The 17,920-nt window shown below is 45.1% G+C and overlaps 1 protein-coding gene and 1 long non-coding RNA gene across 5 annotated transcripts in view; one reads left to right on the top strand and one right to left on the bottom strand.

Moving 5' to 3' along the window:
- The first annotated feature begins 787 nt into the window (after positions 1–787).
- Positions 788–7,446, top strand: LOC128324708 (uncharacterized). Its single transcript, XR_008307052.1, has 3 exons — positions 788–962; positions 2,150–2,293; positions 7,311–7,446. It is a non-coding gene; the product is annotated as an uncharacterized LOC128324708 (long non-coding RNA).
- A 9,242-nt stretch (positions 7,447–16,688) lies between these two features.
- The window catches only part of RTCA (RNA 3'-terminal phosphate cyclase), a 58,410-nt gene continuing 57,178 nt past the window's right edge, over positions 16,689–17,920 (bottom strand). For all 4 annotated transcript variants that reach the window (XM_053248883.1, XM_053248882.1, XM_053248881.1 and 1 more), the window contains exon 11: positions 16,689–17,241. In XM_053248883.1, coding sequence (XP_053104858.1) covers positions 17,146–17,241 — 96 coding nt within the window. In that variant the 3' untranslated portion in view covers positions 16,689–17,145. The remainder of the gene's footprint in view (positions 17,242–17,920) is intronic.

Here is a 17,920-nt window from a genome sequence, read left to right as displayed (position 1 = left end):
TGGAACGTTGGGGATCTGCCTCCCTGCCTCCCTGGGCTGTTCTGGGCCTGCGCGAAGCACAGGCCCAGAAGAGCCCAAGGGACACAGGACCTCAGACACCAGTGTCCCACAGCCACGGGCGGCCATTAGCCGGTGTGTGGCGGCGGGGGAAAGTGGCCGAGGTGGCGGCAGAGCCGCCGCCTCGGCCATGAGCTGCGGCACGGCGAGAGGAGGCCGAGGCAACCAGAAGCGGCCGCCCTGAAAAAGGCGAGGGCAATGGCGGCGGGGGAAGACCGAGACGGGGGACAGGGAAGCTGGGCGAGGTGGCGGCGAAGCCGCCAACGAGGCCCCCGCCCGCTCACAGCCGTCGCCCCCGCCTGCTCACCCGCCCTCCCAGCTGCCCAAAATCACCTTCCCCGCTCCCCCCCCCAAAAGATTAAGGGCCAAAATGGCCCATGAGAAGGTCGCCGCCCCCGCCTATCGCCCTCCCGCCCACCCAGCTGCCGAAGACCACCTTACCCGCTCCAGCCCGAGGGAAAAGAGAGGAGCTCACGAGCAGAGCTCCTCTCTGTGCTAAGTCACTGCTCAAACTGCCACTATGGACGCAAAGGACGCCTATTGCGTCCATTGCGACAGTATGGGCAGCAGCTTAACACAGAGAGTAGCTCTGTTCCCGAGTTCCTCTCTTCTCCTTCGGGCTGGAGCGGGTAAGGTGGGCTCCGGCAGCTAGGTGCGCGGGAGGGCGATAGGCGGGGGCGGCCACCTTCTCATGGGCCATTTTGGCCGTTATTCATCCATACCCCCCCCCAAAAAAGTAAAAGCAAAATAAGGAAGAACAAAAACAGAGACAACAACAACAACAAAAACAAAAACAAAAAAAGAGAGGGGACAAGGGGAAAAAAGAGACAGAAAGAGAGAGAGAGAGACAGAAAAGACGGGACAGAAAGCTAGCGCCCGTTATCATAACGGGCTTAAAAATACTAGTAGGTATATATATTACTATGCTTTTTGTTACCACTATTCAGCCTCATTTAAGATTTCTTTACTTCATGAGCTGAGTTTCAGTGAGGAGGGCCTTTTTAAAATCTTGTCTCTGGGCCCACTCCAACCTTGCTACGCCCCTGCATCTAAGCTCCAAGTTCCTTCCCTGGCATCTCCAAGATAGGGCTGAGAGAGATTCCTGCCTGCAACCTTGGAGAAGCCGCTGCCAGTCTGTGTAGACAATACTGAGCGAGATGGACCCATGGTCTGACTCAGTATATGGCAGCTTCCTATGTTCCTATGTTAAGGGGGCCCTGCACATGCTGATTCACCCTTAGCCCTGCTCCCCGCTAGGGGCGGCCCTGTTCTTTGTATATGTGTTTTGCAGCAGAACCTGCGGGCACTTCTCCTGGAGTGCTCCACTGTGCTTCCAAAGCCCTCTGACACAGCAGAAACATGTTGCTGCCCTCAATTGCTCTTGGCTTGACTTCCACATCCCACCCCATGACACCCCAAGTCCCTGTATCATGTCTTCCTTAGTTCACAGTGAACACTCATTTAGAGGATATTGCCAGGTTATTTGGCTTTCCATTGTATCTGGCTAGCAGCTAATATTGAGATGTGTATGGCCTCTAAACATGGAGGTCCCATCTAGCTAACATGGCTAATGGTTCTTGATCTTGCATGTATTTCTCTAATAAATTATTCTTCACTGTTAATAGATGAATAGAATCGGCCTGTATTCTTTACTTTTTGCTTAAGTCTGATAATCAGCATCCTGCTAAATTTTGTTAATGCATCCTGTGCATGTTTAACAAAGTAATGCAATTGAAATGGCTTAAACATCCTAAAGTGCTCTTAGATTTGAAAGGTAAGATTTTAATACACATCATTACACATTACAGAAGTAAGATTTTAATACACATAATACACAAACACAGGGCTGACACAATTTTGTGTCGTTATTTTAAAAAAATGACATGGAAATATCAACAAACCTTGAGTTTTAGATGAGAGTTCAGGTGTTTACAATTTTCACTCTTATTCTAAAAAGCATGGAAACTGGAAATTAGGGGTGCCCATCTTAACTTCTATACTGTATAAGCTGCGAAGACTTTGTATAATTTCATATAGTATGCTTGCTTTAGAAACAAGGCTGCATACACCACACTTTGCCTTGGTCTTTCAGTTGGGCATTGGGCTGAGGAAGGATGTGTCCAGCCAGGAATTCATCAGGTGCAGCTTCTGCAACCACTTGCTAGAGATGCCCCTGACAAATTTCTGCCAGATGAATCTCTTCCCAAAATGCTCTCCCAAAATACCACCTATCACAGTAAGTTGATAATTTACAATCAAAATATTGCTAATATAGTTGATGCCTGTGTTGTGTTCTACCTAGTAATCTTTTGTATGTTGTTGTTTGGAAGTTTGTCCCAGTGGGGATCCTGTAGAGAGTGGAGGGTGGATGGGTGGGTTGGAGGCAGAAAGAAAAGGGAGGGAAAGGAGAGGGAGAAAACTGAGTTGTTTCTGGAATAAATCCTCATAAGATTAGTCAAATCCTCATCAGATTGTTTTGTGTTTATGAGGAAAGCAGTTATAAAAGTCTGCAAACTTTCAAGCAGCTTGAACAGACGTTTTAGTTAGATTTTATGATCAACATAATGCTCAGGGTTTATCATAGGAGAATGCAGAAACAACTCCTCATCTTAACTATACCGGTAGTGTTGTACAAGTGTAATAGTTTAAATAAGTGTTTGACACATCCTGAATACTCAAGGTTGTTTATAGAAGCCCTCCATAAATTATTGGAATCAGCTACCTGAGTCCTGGCAAGAGTCACGGTGCTGGAGTGGCCGGCTGGCTGGATGTGTGCATCTGTCTCGGCCCCCTCCCTCTATTTCTGTGAGGTGTGTGTAGCTGAATTTGTTGCCACTTCTTTCCAAGATAAACGATTTATTATTTTCCACATGGTTATAATTATAACTTAGAACAGGGGATATCTTTAACCTATGAGTCAACTGTCTCTATTTCATATTTAAGCAAAGATTCAGGTATTTAAAATTCATTTCTTAGGAGCAACAGAACTCGATTAATTATATTATTAATATGCCTGCTTTTAAAACATTATCTTGAGATACAGTATCTCTACTATGATCGTATGAAATACATTTCATAAATGAATACATATTCAAAATATATAAAATACATTTTGACCTTCACTTTAGCTTTGCTGCCAACATTTTTCTCGCGTTATCCACAAGCTTATAATAAAAGATGATAAATGAATATGAGTACTTGTCATTCAAAAGATTCCACTTGACAACACGAAAAGATTGCATTATGACTATGAATAAACATTCAGCTGTAAACTGTAGCCACCGAGGGGCCCTGTGCAATTCAGGGAGAATCGCAAAGGCAGAAATGCAAAGGCAGCTCCAAACTGAGGAGAACCCTGCACCAACCCCTTTGGTGGCCCCAGGTTTTTCCCCATTTGCAGATGGTGTGGCAGGCGGGAGAAGGAGGCAGTGGCAGAGCGAGAGATTCAGAGAGCCACTCCCCCTCCCCATCAGCAGGGTTTGGTCATAAGCCCTTGTCTAAGGCCTGACCTACCTAACCTGTGACAGCACCCCTGGCTAAACATGCTATTTAAAGAAAGGTAGTCTTGACTCCCAGTCAAACATGTTGAGTAGACAAGGAAACCACATCAAAAATATGCAAATTGCCCAACATTTTCAAATTTAAGTATCTTCAGCCTGAAGCTGTAGAGAGGCTGTCCAATAGGAAAATCTTTGAAGCTAATACCTGCAGTCAAAGGCCTGCTTAGCAGCGGGAGGTCTTTTCTCTTATGTTTATTGCCCTTCTTCTAGCACAAATATAGTATTAAAAGTCCTGAGGGTGTGTCATGTGTCCTAGTAATATATTCAGAAGCCTTTGCAGATTAATTACAATTCAATGAGCCTAGTCACACGATCACAGTAACCCAGGTTAGTGGCAGAGAAGCCTGGATTATCAGATGGTGAGCCAGGTCTCACGATCAATGAGACGCAGTTTTGGAGTGTGCACGGGGAGAGCGGGCTAAGCCCACTCTGCCTGCACATGAGCGGAGAGGAAGCCCTGGGCGGCCGGATCAGCCACCCACACGATTGCCAGCTCTGTGACATTGCCAACAGGGGCTGGGGAGCTTGGGGGCCGTGTGACCCCCGGAAGCTCCAGTATGCCCTGTGTGAGTGCGCAGGGCAGACTGTGGAGACCCCCGGAGCTGGGAGGCAACTTTTTGCCTCCCCTCCGGGGGTCTACTGATGAGTAGCCATGGTGCAGAGCCACACCGCGGCTACTCACAATCGGAAAGCCCAGGTTTGCGGAGTGCTCGCTCCGCAAACCCAGGCTTTGGGGAGGGCTAAAAAAGCAGGCTAGCCACCTGTAAGCCACCGGGCTCACCTGCGAGCCTGGTGGTTTACATGATTAGCCAAAATCAGATTTTGGCTGATCGTGAGAATGGCCCCAGTATGAACCAGGGCACAGCCCACAAACCTAGGCTTGCCAAAACTGGCTAACCCTGAAAATAAACCTGGGTTTTAACCCAGGTTAGTGCACAACAGAGGACCCAGTACATGGGTTTGCTGATCATGTGTAAGCATCCCACGCCATTTTTAATGGACATTCGCCCACTATATTTTCCAGAGAGGGCTGCGGCTTCCAGGGCCCAGAGCAGGGAATGTGCAGCTCTGCACAGCCCTCTCTATAATCCCATGCGCAAAATGGCTTGAATTGGACTTGCCCTGCCTCCTTCCCCCCATGGCCAATCAGAACATGGTTGCAATGCAATGCAGTTTCCCCCTTCTCCTGGCAGTGCAGTGCATTGTGGGATGAGGCTCCCAAGTCTTGGTGGCTTTCCTGGGTCCACACTCATTGCTGTCACAATCATGTCTGAATGGGGCTTGCTGAGCCCAATGGCAGCTCTGAACATCTTTCCCGCCAGCTCCCTAACCCAGGTTAGACTCCTCGCAAGCCTCAAATGTTTGTGTGCAGAGGCTCAGTATATCTATTAATTTGGCCATTCATCTTCACTGGTAAGCATGCTAGCAATTGTGATGTCAATAGGCAATATTGCCCATGCTAACTGAGCAAAGAGGTACCTTAAAGCAGTATTTCGCTTCTGTTTAGCAGAGGGAAAGCAACTGTCCCTCTCCAGTTCCAGCACAGCATTTCTGCAGTGGTTGTTGCTGGTGCCTACCTTAGGTTTCTTTGTTAGAGTGTGAGTTCTTTTGGGACAGGGGGCCATCTTCTTTTTCTGTGTAAACCACTTTGATAACTTTGTTGTTGTCTTTTGTTGAAAAGTGGTATATAAATATCTGTAATAATATGTACTGATATGTCTAATCACTTAAACGTAACCCTTGAGCTTATGTTGGTGAGTATCAAAGAGTACAGTGCATTATTTACTTCGGATTCATGTATGAGAGAAAATTTCAGCCACTGTAGTGCCAAAATCTGTTCTCATTTCTATGAGTGTACTATTGGTATCACTCCATAGAAAGATTATTAGGGATCGACATAGCTGAACAGTAGGTTTGTGTGAAGTGGGACTGCTTCACTTCAGGGACCATTTCAGACCCTGAAGACCAGCAGTGGCAGTGGGGCTCCTACCAGGGTTCAGTGAAGTGGAATCTTAGGGCTCTTTGCGATGGTGATCTACTCCAACTTCAGTGCAAGTTACGGTGATAAATAAAATGAGACATCCACATGATGTTCAAAGATGTATACAAAAATTATTAGCACCATCTGCTGGCAATCTGTAGTAATCTGTAAACAAACTGGAGTTATTCTCAAATTTAAAAAAGGAGTTTGAAAATGTGCAGTATCCTCATAGATTGCTGCAGATTGACAGGAGATGGCACTAAGAATATCACACAACATCATGGTACGTTGTGTGGATTTCTTTTATTTACCATTATAATTTGCACTGAAGTTGGAATGGATCACTATCTAAAAGAGCCCTTAAAGCTGGAGAAGCAAATTGAGGTTCTGGTCAAGGTTTAAAAGGGGCCCTTTTCCCCACATGTCCTACTTCCAGTTATGGAAATAATTCCATGCATTATAAATCCTTCACTCACAGTTGTTTCATTTGGTCTGATGGCATCATATCAGAAACAAGCATCTGCACAGAATTTCAGAAGATCAATCAGAGCTGCTCCTTTGAAACACATAGTACCTTTTTTATCAGTCATTCCTGGCACTTGAGCAATCTGAAAGATAAACCTCTCAGATTCTACTGAACATCTGTGGTGCTTTCTGCTTGAAATCCAGATTGGCACTAATTACCCCAGCAAACCCAGAACATATTTACAGAGCAGTTGAATGATGCCTCATTTCTTGTGCTTGAACGGAAGGTTAATGTATTATCTACAGATGGTTTAATCTTATCTCGATTGTTTACAGAAAATATAGTTACTTATGGTGTTATTGACTGTACATCTTAAGCAAATACAGACAAGTTTAGAAGTTAAAAAGGGAGGGGAAGCAACATACCCAAACCAAATCATTGCACTCAATATTTTAATGATGAATTTAAACAGCATGACCTGTGAGGAAATGTTGCGTGATGTAGCTAAAAGCAAGTCTCACTCTTAAGCCCAATGGATTTCCATGGGAGCCATTTCTGAGCCTGCAGATCACAGAAGCACAGAAGCACTATGGTTGTAGGCTTCGTTCAGGGCGTAACTATAATAGGGCAAGGGGAGACAGTTGTCTGGGGGCCCACTGCCTTGGGGGCCCCCAGAGGCAAGTCACATGACTGACTCCCCCAGCCACACACCCGCCCGGGTTTCCTGCAGTTGTATTCATCCTCCGAAACTGATGTGAGTGTTAAGACCTGGAGCTACCAGAACAGCATATCTTTCTCTAGTACCATTAAATGACTTGCATGGTCCACAATTTACAAAACCTGAGGGGGGGCCCATTTTAAAATCTTGTCTCTGGGCCCACTCCAACCTTGCTACGCCCCTGGCTTCGTTCACCTCTTCAGATGAATGCAGCTGTAACCATGAGTAGTGCAGGGTTGGGCATGAAAGGTGGGCTGAGATGGGACTTCTGGACTCGCTTTTGCTGCTGTCAACATGTACAACAGTTCTTTTTTTTAATAATAATAATGTCTGAAGAGGGCTCTAGTTTTCATACTATATGGTTTTTAACCACTTAAGTGCCTATTATCTCTCTGTTTAAGTCAATTATATGTCATTGTTTTCATTTTACACCTAATATCATAATATAGATATGAATTGCCCTATTCACCCCTTGCACAGCGTCCCTCCAGTGGCTGTTGCTGATGTCTACTTGGTGTTTCTTTTTAGACGGTGAGCCCTTGAGAACAGGGAACCCTTTTCCTATGCAAACCGGTTTGAGAACGTCTTGTTGGGAAGTGGTATACAAACAACAGTAATAGTTTTTAAAGCTAACTTTCCTATTAAACTGGGCTTTTATTCTTTATATGCTACGCAGAACTGTTTGATTTAATTAAAGTTAGCAAATCATGTTTTTTTCTGGCTCTTCTCTCAGTCCATTCTGACTCGTAATTTACTGTGAGTTTAAAGATTTCTTTTGTGTCAAAAGGACACATGCTAAAAAGTAGCAGGATTCATGGGGTATCCAGGGGAAAATATTGCATGTTTTGCAAAATCAATCATTGCATTGTAGGTCTGGCAATCCAACGCTGTAATCCAACTCCGTTCACTGAAGCACGTTCCTCCTACCCACACATTCCTAACACATTAGTTTAGAAGTTGGGCAAATCCAACCCAAACAAACTTGCCCGCTCAACCCCTATCCCAGTGCTCTCCATCCAAGGCCCGAGAGTCAGTAGTGGTTGCTGTCAACTCTAAGTGCAGCTCTCTGACTAATGAGTTATTAGGCCTGTGAGAAGCTTCAGCCAAAGCTGAATTCTTCACACGGCCCCGCTGGCACAGCATCGTGGTCAGACTGTTCCCGTCACGCAGTGTTTCATTGTGTCCCCTGCTGGTGGAATTTCTATAAGGGAGACAGAGTCTGGCTGAGCAGCAATGCCATCCTAGTAGGCATGCACAGTATAATCTTTCCCAGTACTTTCCCTGTAGAGCTCTTTGGGGATGGTGCTGGGAAGGACTACGCTTCTCAGCACTCTGGGTATCTTCCAAAATTACTCTGGGCTGTGACAGGGCTCTCTTTCTCTTAAAGCCACCCCACACACTGAGAAAAACACAGCACTGTGCAGCGGTCAACACAGTGGGAAATGGCACTCACAGTGAAGGTTTTTAGTCAAATTGCCTCCACCCCCTTGAAAACTAGAGAAGACTACTTCCCTAGTCCTTCACACTGGATCATCCCAGCCCAGTATGGCCATTGCTATAAGATCGTACTAGCAGAGCTAGCCCTTCCATTAGGCAGACCCAAGCAGTCGACTAGGGCTACATGCCTCACTTTCCCTCTCCAAGCAATCACTGACATGGCCAACTTGTAGGGAGTGCCCATTCACTCTCCTCCCTGGAGGGGGCAAGGGGGACACAGGGAGGGAGAAAGAGCGAGTGAGCAAAGACAACCGTGCCTTGCTTTGCTTTTTCTCCTGTCCCAAACTCTCTCTCTCATTCCGGGGAATAAGTAGTCTGTGCAGCTCAGGTTAAAGCCCAGGCTCTGCACTTCCTGCCTTGGGGGAGCGCCAAAATCAAATTTTGTCTAGGGTGCCAAAACTCCTAGGGCTGCACCTGTGTGCCAGCCTGATGTTAGCAAGTCTTGGAACCTTTAACATGAAAAGGAGAAGATGGTGAATGAGGCTGGGAGTCATGTTTGTAGATTAATTAACTTTGGAAGTGTGACTCTTTTGGTCCTTTTGGATCTCTCGGTGGCTTTTGAAACTATCCTTATGAAAAATCTGAGGAAGTTGGGGGTGGGAGGCACTGCTCTGTGGTGGTTCCACTCCTATCTCTTGGGCAGATTCCAGGTGGTATCCCTTGGAGACTGTTGTTGCTCTTCAAAATCTGAACTTTCATATGGTGTCCCCCAGGGCTCAATATTCCCTCCAATGCTGTTTAACATCTACATCAGGCTTCCCCAACCTGTGGCCCTCCAGATGTTGCTGAACTACAACTCCCAGCATACCCACCCACAATAAATTGTGGCTAGGGATGCTAGGAGTTGTAGTTCAGCAACATCTGGAGGGCCGCAGTCTGGGGAAGCCTGATCTACATGAAACCAGTGGGAGAGATCATCAGGAGATTTGGTGCAGGGTACTATCAGTATGCTGATGGCATCCAAATCTATTTCTCCATGTCAGTATCATCAGGAGAAGGCATAATCTCCCTAAATGCCTGCCTGGAAGCTGTGATGGGCTGGATGAGGCTGAATCCAAACTGAGACTGAATCCAGATAAGACAGAGGTACTAATTGTGTGAGGTCAGAACTTGGGGGATGATTTTGATCTGCCAGTTCTAATGGGGTCACACTTCCCCAGAAGGAATGGGTATGCAGTCTGGGGGTGCTTCTGGATCCTAATCTCTCTCAGATGGCCCAGGTTGAGGTGATGGCCAGAGGTGCTTTTTATCAGCTTCAGCTGACACACCAGCTGTGTCCGTTTCTCAAGATAAATTACCTCAGAACAGTGGTACATATGGCGGTAACCTCTAGGCTTGACTACTACAATGCACTCTACGTGTGGCTGCCTTTGTACATAGTCTGAAGACTGCAGTTGGTACAGAATGCGGCCGCCAGGTTGATCTCTGGGTCATCTCGGAGAGATGATATTACTCCTCCTGTGTTGAAAGAGCTACACTGACTGCCGAAAAGTTTCTGGGCAAAATACAAGTTGCTGGTTAATAACCTATAAAGCCCTAAACGGCTTAGGCCCTGCGTATTTAAGAGGACATTGTTTTCGCCATGACCACCACTGCCCTTGAGATCATCTGGAGAGGTTCGTTTACAGGCCATCGGCTTGTCTGGTGGCTACTCAGGGACAGGCCTTCTCTGTTGCTGCCCCAAGGCTTTGGAATGCGCTTCCTGTTGAAATAAGAGCCTCCCCATCTCTGACAACTTTTAAAAATGCATTTAAGACACATTTGTTCACCCAGGGTTTTAATTAGATTTACAGTTTTTAATAGTTTTTAACAGCTTTAACGTTGTATTAAATTGTAAATTGTTTTAATTCTGTTTTGATTTGTACTGTGTTTATTGTAAACTGCCCAGAGACATAAGTTTTAGGGGGTATATAAATTTGCTAAATCGAATGAATGAATGAATGAATGTAAGTGAAGAAGGCAGGTACCAGGAAACAGTTGCTCTGGACTGCTGCAGAAGTGAGCCCCTGCAAGTGTTGGGAGAGGCTTGTCTTGGTGGCAGAGATACTAGCAGAGTTTTGGAGTGTTTCTCGGCAGCCGCACTGGCAGCCACCATCTCTTTTCATCAAGGCCTCAAGGGACCTCAGGAAGGCATCCTTTGATGGCCCTAAGCACTCAGCCAGCGCCCCAATTGGCCAACGTTTGACATCAGCTCTACATTAGGCTACTTTACATGTAATGGCTCATATACAAACAGTGATGGCACCAGAAAAGGGGGGAGGGCACAGAAAGAGCAAAGTGTGCTGTGTCTTACCACATAATTAATTTTTGAAATAGAAATGGGAGGCGGGAGGGGGACTACTTGTCTGAGGGGGTGTTTGCCCCCCTTGTCTCCCTCTGGAGCCACCCTTGCATACAAAGCAACTTTTATGTTATGGCTGACTTTGACTATGGAGATGGTCTATTGCTCAGCGGTAGAGCATATGCTTTAGATCTATAAGATCCCAGATCCAAATCCTAGTATCTCTAGTTAAAGAGCCTCAGACGCAGGACTGGAATAGATCTTTGCCTGAGGCCTTGGACAACACTCCCCAAAGCCATTTCTGCACCCCCAGCTTCAATTCCAGCACATGTGCATCCGTAACCCTAGCTCTGCTGTTGGGTGCTTAACAACTGGAATGAAGTAGAACTCAAGACCTCTCAATCAGCCAAAACAGAAACTCCAAACTTCAGCAAAAGGCAATCCGTCTATGCAAAAACATGTTAACTTCCTTAATCTATGGTGTACATGCTTACTCTTTAGAATAGTTTGCTTTGTTTCTCTGGTTGCTTAGAAAGAAGGTGTTGCTGTTTGCAAAAGAGGCCATTCCTCATTAATGTAATGCTGAGCAAGACAGGCTTAGGTTCCAATCCAATGGAGACATTTTAGTAGGGATGTGCACGAACCTGTTTGGAGGCCCTTTTATGGGCCTCTGAACAGGTTTGAGAACTGGGCGGTTCCAAGTTTGAAGGCGGGGGGGTGGAGGTCACTTTAAGGGCAAGGGAGGGTGCACTTACCCCTCCCTCTGCTTTCCCCCCACTGGCGCCCAGTATTTCCCAAGTCCTACGGGGCAGCAGCATACTTCCCTGCCACCCTGTTTGCTATTTGGCCAGAAGTCGCCGGAAGTAGCTGGCGCGTGTGCCCAGTGAGTGCGAGCATGCACACATCATGAGTGCCTGCGTGCATGTCGGGCGGGTGCACGGGCACTTGTGACGTGCACCCACTCGCACCCGCCAGGCATACACACGAGCCAGTTACTTCCGGCCGAAGAGCAAATGGGGCGGGAGGGAGGTACGCTGCGCCCTGTAGGACTTGGGAAATACCAGGCGCCGGTGGGGGGTGGGGGAGTGGAGGAAAGGGTAAGTGCACCCTCCCCCACCCTTAAAGTGCAACCCCCCCACACCATCGAGCCATCCTGTGTGGTTCTGTGCACATCCCTACATTTTAGATGCAGAGTAAGATTTCTGTACGCATCTTTCTCCTGCATACACAAGCAACTGCTGCAAGGGACAAAAGTCTTTGGCCTCCAGGAGCATGGTTTGCACATACTGAGAGGACCCTGTCCTAGGAGCTACATAGGGAGGAAGTTCCCAACTAGAAATCCACAAGTGTAGCACTATGTGCCTGCCCTTATATTAATGGAGTCACCTCCCAACTTCCCACTATAGAGTAGACACCTCTCTGGCTCTCTAGACTCTAGAGCATGAATAGGGAGAAAAGGAATGTTCCACAAGCACACAGAAGCAAGTTCTTGCAGGCAGAAACTTTGCATGCAGACGGTCCCAGATTCAATCCTTGGCAGCTCCAGGTATGGCTGGGAAAGACCCCTGCCTGAAACTTGGAAGGCTGGAACGCAGGAACACATGAAGTTGCCTTATACCAAGCCAGACCATTGGTCCATCGAGCTCAGTATTGTCTACACAGACTGGCAGCATCTTTTCCAAGGTCGCATGTTGGAGTCTCTCTCAGCCCTATCTTAGAAATGACAGGGATGGAACTTGGAACCTACTGTATCCAGTCATGCAGATGCTCTTCCCAGAGTGGCTCCATCCCCTGAGGGGAATATCTTACAGTGCTCACACGTCATCTCTCATTCAAATGCAAACTAGGGTGGACCCTGCTTAGCTAAGGGGACAATTCATGCTTGCTACCATAAAACCAGCTCCCTTCCCTTAGAGGGACGCTGCTGTCAGTCAGTGTAGACATTACTGAGCTAGATGGACCAATGGTTTGATTCTGTATAAGGCAGCTTTCTAATAATTTTAAAAAGTCTATGAAAAGAGCATTTGCTATTGGACTGTAATTTGTGGAGGTGAAGAGCAGTCCTGGCTCATTCCAAGTCAACTTGGAAATCTGGTGTGGATAATATAAATTTAATTATCCCTTCCAGTTGTACAAATTATTTAAAAATGATTAAGTGCTTAACACCAACATCTCTGCCTGATTATTTGTTTCCAAGGAGAATGCCTAAATTAAGCCTTTGATTGTGACGAATGCTATTAAACCATCTGGCAATCAATCCTTAAATTTTCTAGAATGTCAAAGCAGCATTGCTAATTCCTCTTATGACAGAAGGGTTTCAGAGATGTTGTGGTGGTTTCATTTTAGAGCCCTGAGAACTTATCAAGTAATCCACTCATCCTGCTGCCTGGTAGAATGCTTGGAGTATTGTACATGAACCCAGGAAGGACTAACCTCATTTGGCAACTACTAGCCTGCAATGGCAACTCCAGAAACAAATCTGGGAGGTAAATATGGGGCAAAGTGCATTTGAGGGCAAACAGTCTCGCATGCTAGATTTTAGAAAGAAAAATAATGTATTTATTTCCTATTAATTCACCCATCCGGAGCATAAGCGGATCTATGGGGACTGCAAAAAGGGTACTTTCTTCAAGTTATGGCTCCAACAATGGGAGTGGTGGTGCTTGCTTCTCACCCCCTCACCATCCTGTGGCTCTCGCGAGGCTCATTCAGATGTTCATGGTTACAGCTCCCAAAACAGGAGGTCCTGCCCTGGAGTTCTCCCTCACCCTCTCCAGTTGACGACTCATGGTCATGGCTCTGTTTGGCTGAAGCACCATAACCGTGATGGCCAGTGCTTCTGTGAGCAGCAACCTGGATCGCCCAAGGTGGCCACTCATGGAAGCACCAGCCATCAGTTATGTCACTTCCCCCTTCAGACAAAGGGAGCTGTTACCATGAGCAGCCAGCTGGAGGGGAAGAGTGACAGCTCCCGGCCAGGGCAGGACTTCCTCACTGCTTTGGGAGCTGCAAGTGTGAATGCAGGAGCACTCATGAAGTCTGAAGAGGACTATGGAGGCACGCTATCAATTCTGCACACTGTCTGAAAGCAACATACTTCTACTGCTTCTGATGCTACTTAGCACTTTTGTTTGTAAAGCATTTTTACAGCCCTAACAAGCTTGTGAACTATTTATTTCCCTAAAGCTCAGGGCAATGTTTATTGTGTACCTTCCCTGCCCTCAGCTATTTTATCTTCTCAAAAACCCTTAAGATAGATTAGGCCAAGAGACATACATCAACACAAAGTCACCCAGTGATCTGAGGTGCAGAAGAGGGCAACCAAGATGATCAAGGGCCTAGAGCACCTTCCTTATGAGGCAAGGATACAATGCCTGGGGCTATTTAGTTTAGAAAAAAAGATGACTGCAGGGAGACATGATAAGAGGACTATGCAATCATGCATGGTGTGGAGAAAATTGACAGAAATTGTTCTCCCTCTCACGTAACACTAGAACCAGGCGTCATCCCATGAAATGGATTGCCAAGAAGTTTAGGACTGACAAAAGGAAGTACTTTTTCACACAATGCATAATTAGCCTCTGGAATTCTCTGCCACAAGATGTGGTGACAACCAGCAGGCTGGATGGCTTTAAGGACAAATTCATGGAGGACAGATTCATCAATGGATACTAGTCTGAAGGCTATAGGCCCCTCCAACCTCAGAGGCAAGATGCCTCTAAATACCAGTTGCAGGGGAGCAACAGCAAGAGAGAAGGCATGCCCTCGTCCACCTTTTGCCTGTGGGCTTCTCAGAGACGTCTGGTGGGCCACTGTGCAAAACAGTTTGCTGGACTAAATGGGTCTTGGGCCTGATCCAGCAGGGCTGTTCTTATGGGTTTCCTTGGAAGGCAGGGAGCTGAAGCCAGGTTTCCCTGATTTTTCTGATATTCTGCTATACTGCACTGGTTCTGAGAAACTAGGTCTGAAGTAGAGAGATTTGCCTAAGGCTACCTAGTGTAGCTGGCAGAGGTGGGAGTTTATCCAAGGCTCCCAAGTCCAAGTCCTGTTCTCTATTCATTGAACCATATTGACCCCACAGTATTGAATTTTGCTGCTTTGTTGGAAAAAATGCCCAAGAATGGGTGCTGCTCTTCATGCTTCTTTAAGGGTGGACTGGTAAGAGAGGCCCAAGAAGAAATAACTGGAAACCTGAGCAAAAACTGTTATTACTGATTTTTATAGCTCAACACCAATTAGTTGTTCATTTTAGAACTAGGCTTTAAAAGTACTGGCTGACAGCCATGACTAACTTGCCTCATTAATTTCAATGGAACTACTTATGAGTAATAGTTTTGATATCAACCACAGAAAATTGTGTTTATCTAGTTCTTTGCTGCCCCCACCAGGCAATTTCTTAACACTAGAAATGCATCTGAACAGCAGGATTGTTTTGATTAAAAAGAAAATCACACGGGCACATTCAGGGAGAGAGCTCTGCCAGATTTCATGGCAAATATCGGTAACTGGGAACACGGGGTGAGAGTCAGCCCACCTGAACGCAATCAGGGCGGTCTCCTGGAAGGAGCTTTTACTTAGGATCTTAGCCCCAGGTGGTCACATAAGTGCAGCTACTTAGTCCAGTTGGGCTTCATCTTGCCACTAGTGGGAGAAAACTGTCCACACTCCAACAGTTAAGATCCCTTTGAGTATCTTGTCAAGCAGGATGTTGAACTGCAAAACTGAAATGGATCAAATTAAGTATATATCACGACGTCTATTCTCCTTGCAAATTCCAACTTTCAGCCAGACAATGCACAGGAAACCTGTAAATAGCATCCCAGATTTATCATCATCATCAACATCATCATCAAACACAACTAAAAAGCAGCATCAGAAGCCAAGTTGTGGTTATGCTTGAAATATGCATAAAAGATAGTTGCTCAGATGCTACATAGGGTAACACTGATGGTTCAGTATAGTCTGTGCTACTGCAAGTATCTAAAACACCACCTGCGGTGTTGTGGATCAGCCCTGTTCCACTGCAACTTAGAAGTGCAAACTGCAGTTGCACAATGCTACTTCCATTGGAAATGACACAACATCATGCAACTATGACTGAGCAATTCTAAGTCCCAGTGGAACAGGGTTGTTCCTCAACACTGCAGGCGGTGTTTTAGACACATGCATTGCCAGGGGCAGTACTGAACTATCCGTGTTACCCCGTGAAGCATGCAAGCCAGTGGCAGCAAAATAGCATCCCTTCTGGGAAAGAGCTGGGATCAAACAGGGTGTATGAAGGAGAGGCTGGAAGCAATATTGGACTGAGAAAACTTAGGGCCCCATACTTATGGCAAAAGTCCTATACTGGGCAGGCCTTGAAAACACTCTTGGCTTTTTAACACGTTTCCAGGGTGGATGTTTGTCCTACATTCTACAAGCTAAGAGGGTAATGAGGCCACCAATACAGCATCTCACACAGACTGACCAATGCAAGGTTCATCAACAGCCCACTCAATTAGCTCTTTGAGAAAATTCCAGGACTACCTTTTCTTGAATGTGGTGGATGAAATGGGGAAAGTGGAGGGCATTCATTTTTTATCCACTGTTTTTATGAACTGTTTCTTTTGCTCTTATTTTCTGTACTGGTTTGTTGCTTTTGGGGAAGACATTTTAGTGTTTTGAAGATTATGATACAATTATATTATGGTTTTGCAAGCCACTCCAAAAGGTGGGAGAAATGTGATAAAAATGTTTAATACAGAAATCAAAACATTGTATTTGCCTCCTCTAGTTAGGGCATATGCACAAACTACTGTGTTGAATAACAGAGAATGGAATAGGAATATAGAATAAAGGCAAGTTTTTCTTTCTCACTCCATTCCCCACGCGCTCCTATAGGATCTCCACTGGGACAAACATTCAAACACCACAACGCAAAATATTACTAGATAGAATACAGCAACAAGCTTCGGGGTGGAAGTAGAATCCAATAGATACACTCAGTAAATATTTTTCATATGTCTTCTACATTATCTGAGAAGTAAAAATAAATACATATTGCATACAAACACATCTCAAATCAACTGAAGTGTTGATCACAAACCTCTGTGTTTTACTGATAGGAACTAGCAAACACAGTCAATTAATCTGGTTAGATTCCTTTATTTTTGTGTGTCAGAAATCATGTGCATGCAACAAATGGTTACAGAAATTATAAAAAAACCCAAAACCATAGGTTGCAACAGCTGACTAATGTATTTCTGTGCACAGTATTTTGCAAAGTGGGTAAAGGATTTTATACGATAGACCCAGAGAGGAGAAGATTTCTGAATCACATGAGTCATTTTTAAACACTGAAATTTTAAAACAGTTTTAAACACAGAACATAATAGTTTTCAGCTCTGCTGCATCTCTGTTGAACAGCTGGCCGTATGTTTCATGATCAGCCAAAGGTGAATGGCTCTATTGTCCATACCCCACACAATGACTACCCTTCATTAGACTTAAACTAATCACACTATCCCTATTTTACCCCCAAATATGCCAGCTGAAATGTAGTGCAATTCATTACTGAGGTATTATTTTATTAAAAACAAAAACCAGCTACAAATTGGTGTTCAGCATTCCGATTCCTTGGCACTCAATAATACAGGCATCCTTTGCCTCTTCATCTTCTGATTTTGTCACAGTAAACTTGGCCTGAAATCAACATTAAAAATTTTATTACTTTTTAAAAAAGTTTGCAACTACCTTTATTTGAGGTGGCAGCATTCACAAGTATTAAAATCAGGCTCTATTTAAATATATGCTCAACATTTCTGGATCTATTTGAAATGAATTTCTGATTATTATTGATGTTTCATGGTCAGATAGACTGCTCAGCTCACCATTCTCCTTTTCTTGTAATGTTAATTTTGTGTTTTTAATAGTGCCCATTCCTAGTGATTTGAGAACTGATTGCTTGAATTATGCTACATGTTAAATTCATGAGATACAGGAGGTAGGGAGGGGGAAAACACAGGATTTTTGTCCTTTCTTTATTGTTTTAACTACTGAAACCCTCAATAAAAATCAAAACAGTGGAGGAAAAAACACAAGCTCTATAAACAACACCAAAATTAACAGCAAAGAGCAATTCAACAACCACCCCACCCCCGCCCCCCATAATTAAAAACTTGAACAAAAAGGTTCCCACCGGTCATCTGAAATTATTTAAAGTGTGAGCAGACTTCTTTTGGGATGGCATTTCATAATAAAAACATCAGTACCACTGATCTTGTAGGGGGAAAATGGCAGTCCCCAAATAGCAAAGCAAAACCAGTTGGGTGAGAAAGCAGCAAAGCAAGAGGTCTTGAGACAGTTCTTTAGTACTGAAGAA

The sequence above is a fragment of the Hemicordylus capensis genome, chromosome 4, assembly GCF_027244095.1.
Source record: "Hemicordylus capensis ecotype Gifberg chromosome 4, rHemCap1.1.pri, whole genome shotgun sequence".
Classification (NCBI taxonomy): domain Eukaryota; kingdom Metazoa; phylum Chordata; class Lepidosauria; order Squamata; family Cordylidae; genus Hemicordylus; species Hemicordylus capensis.
The sequence above is the reverse complement of the archived record's forward strand: the minus strand, read 5'-3'. Positions and strand labels throughout refer to the sequence as shown.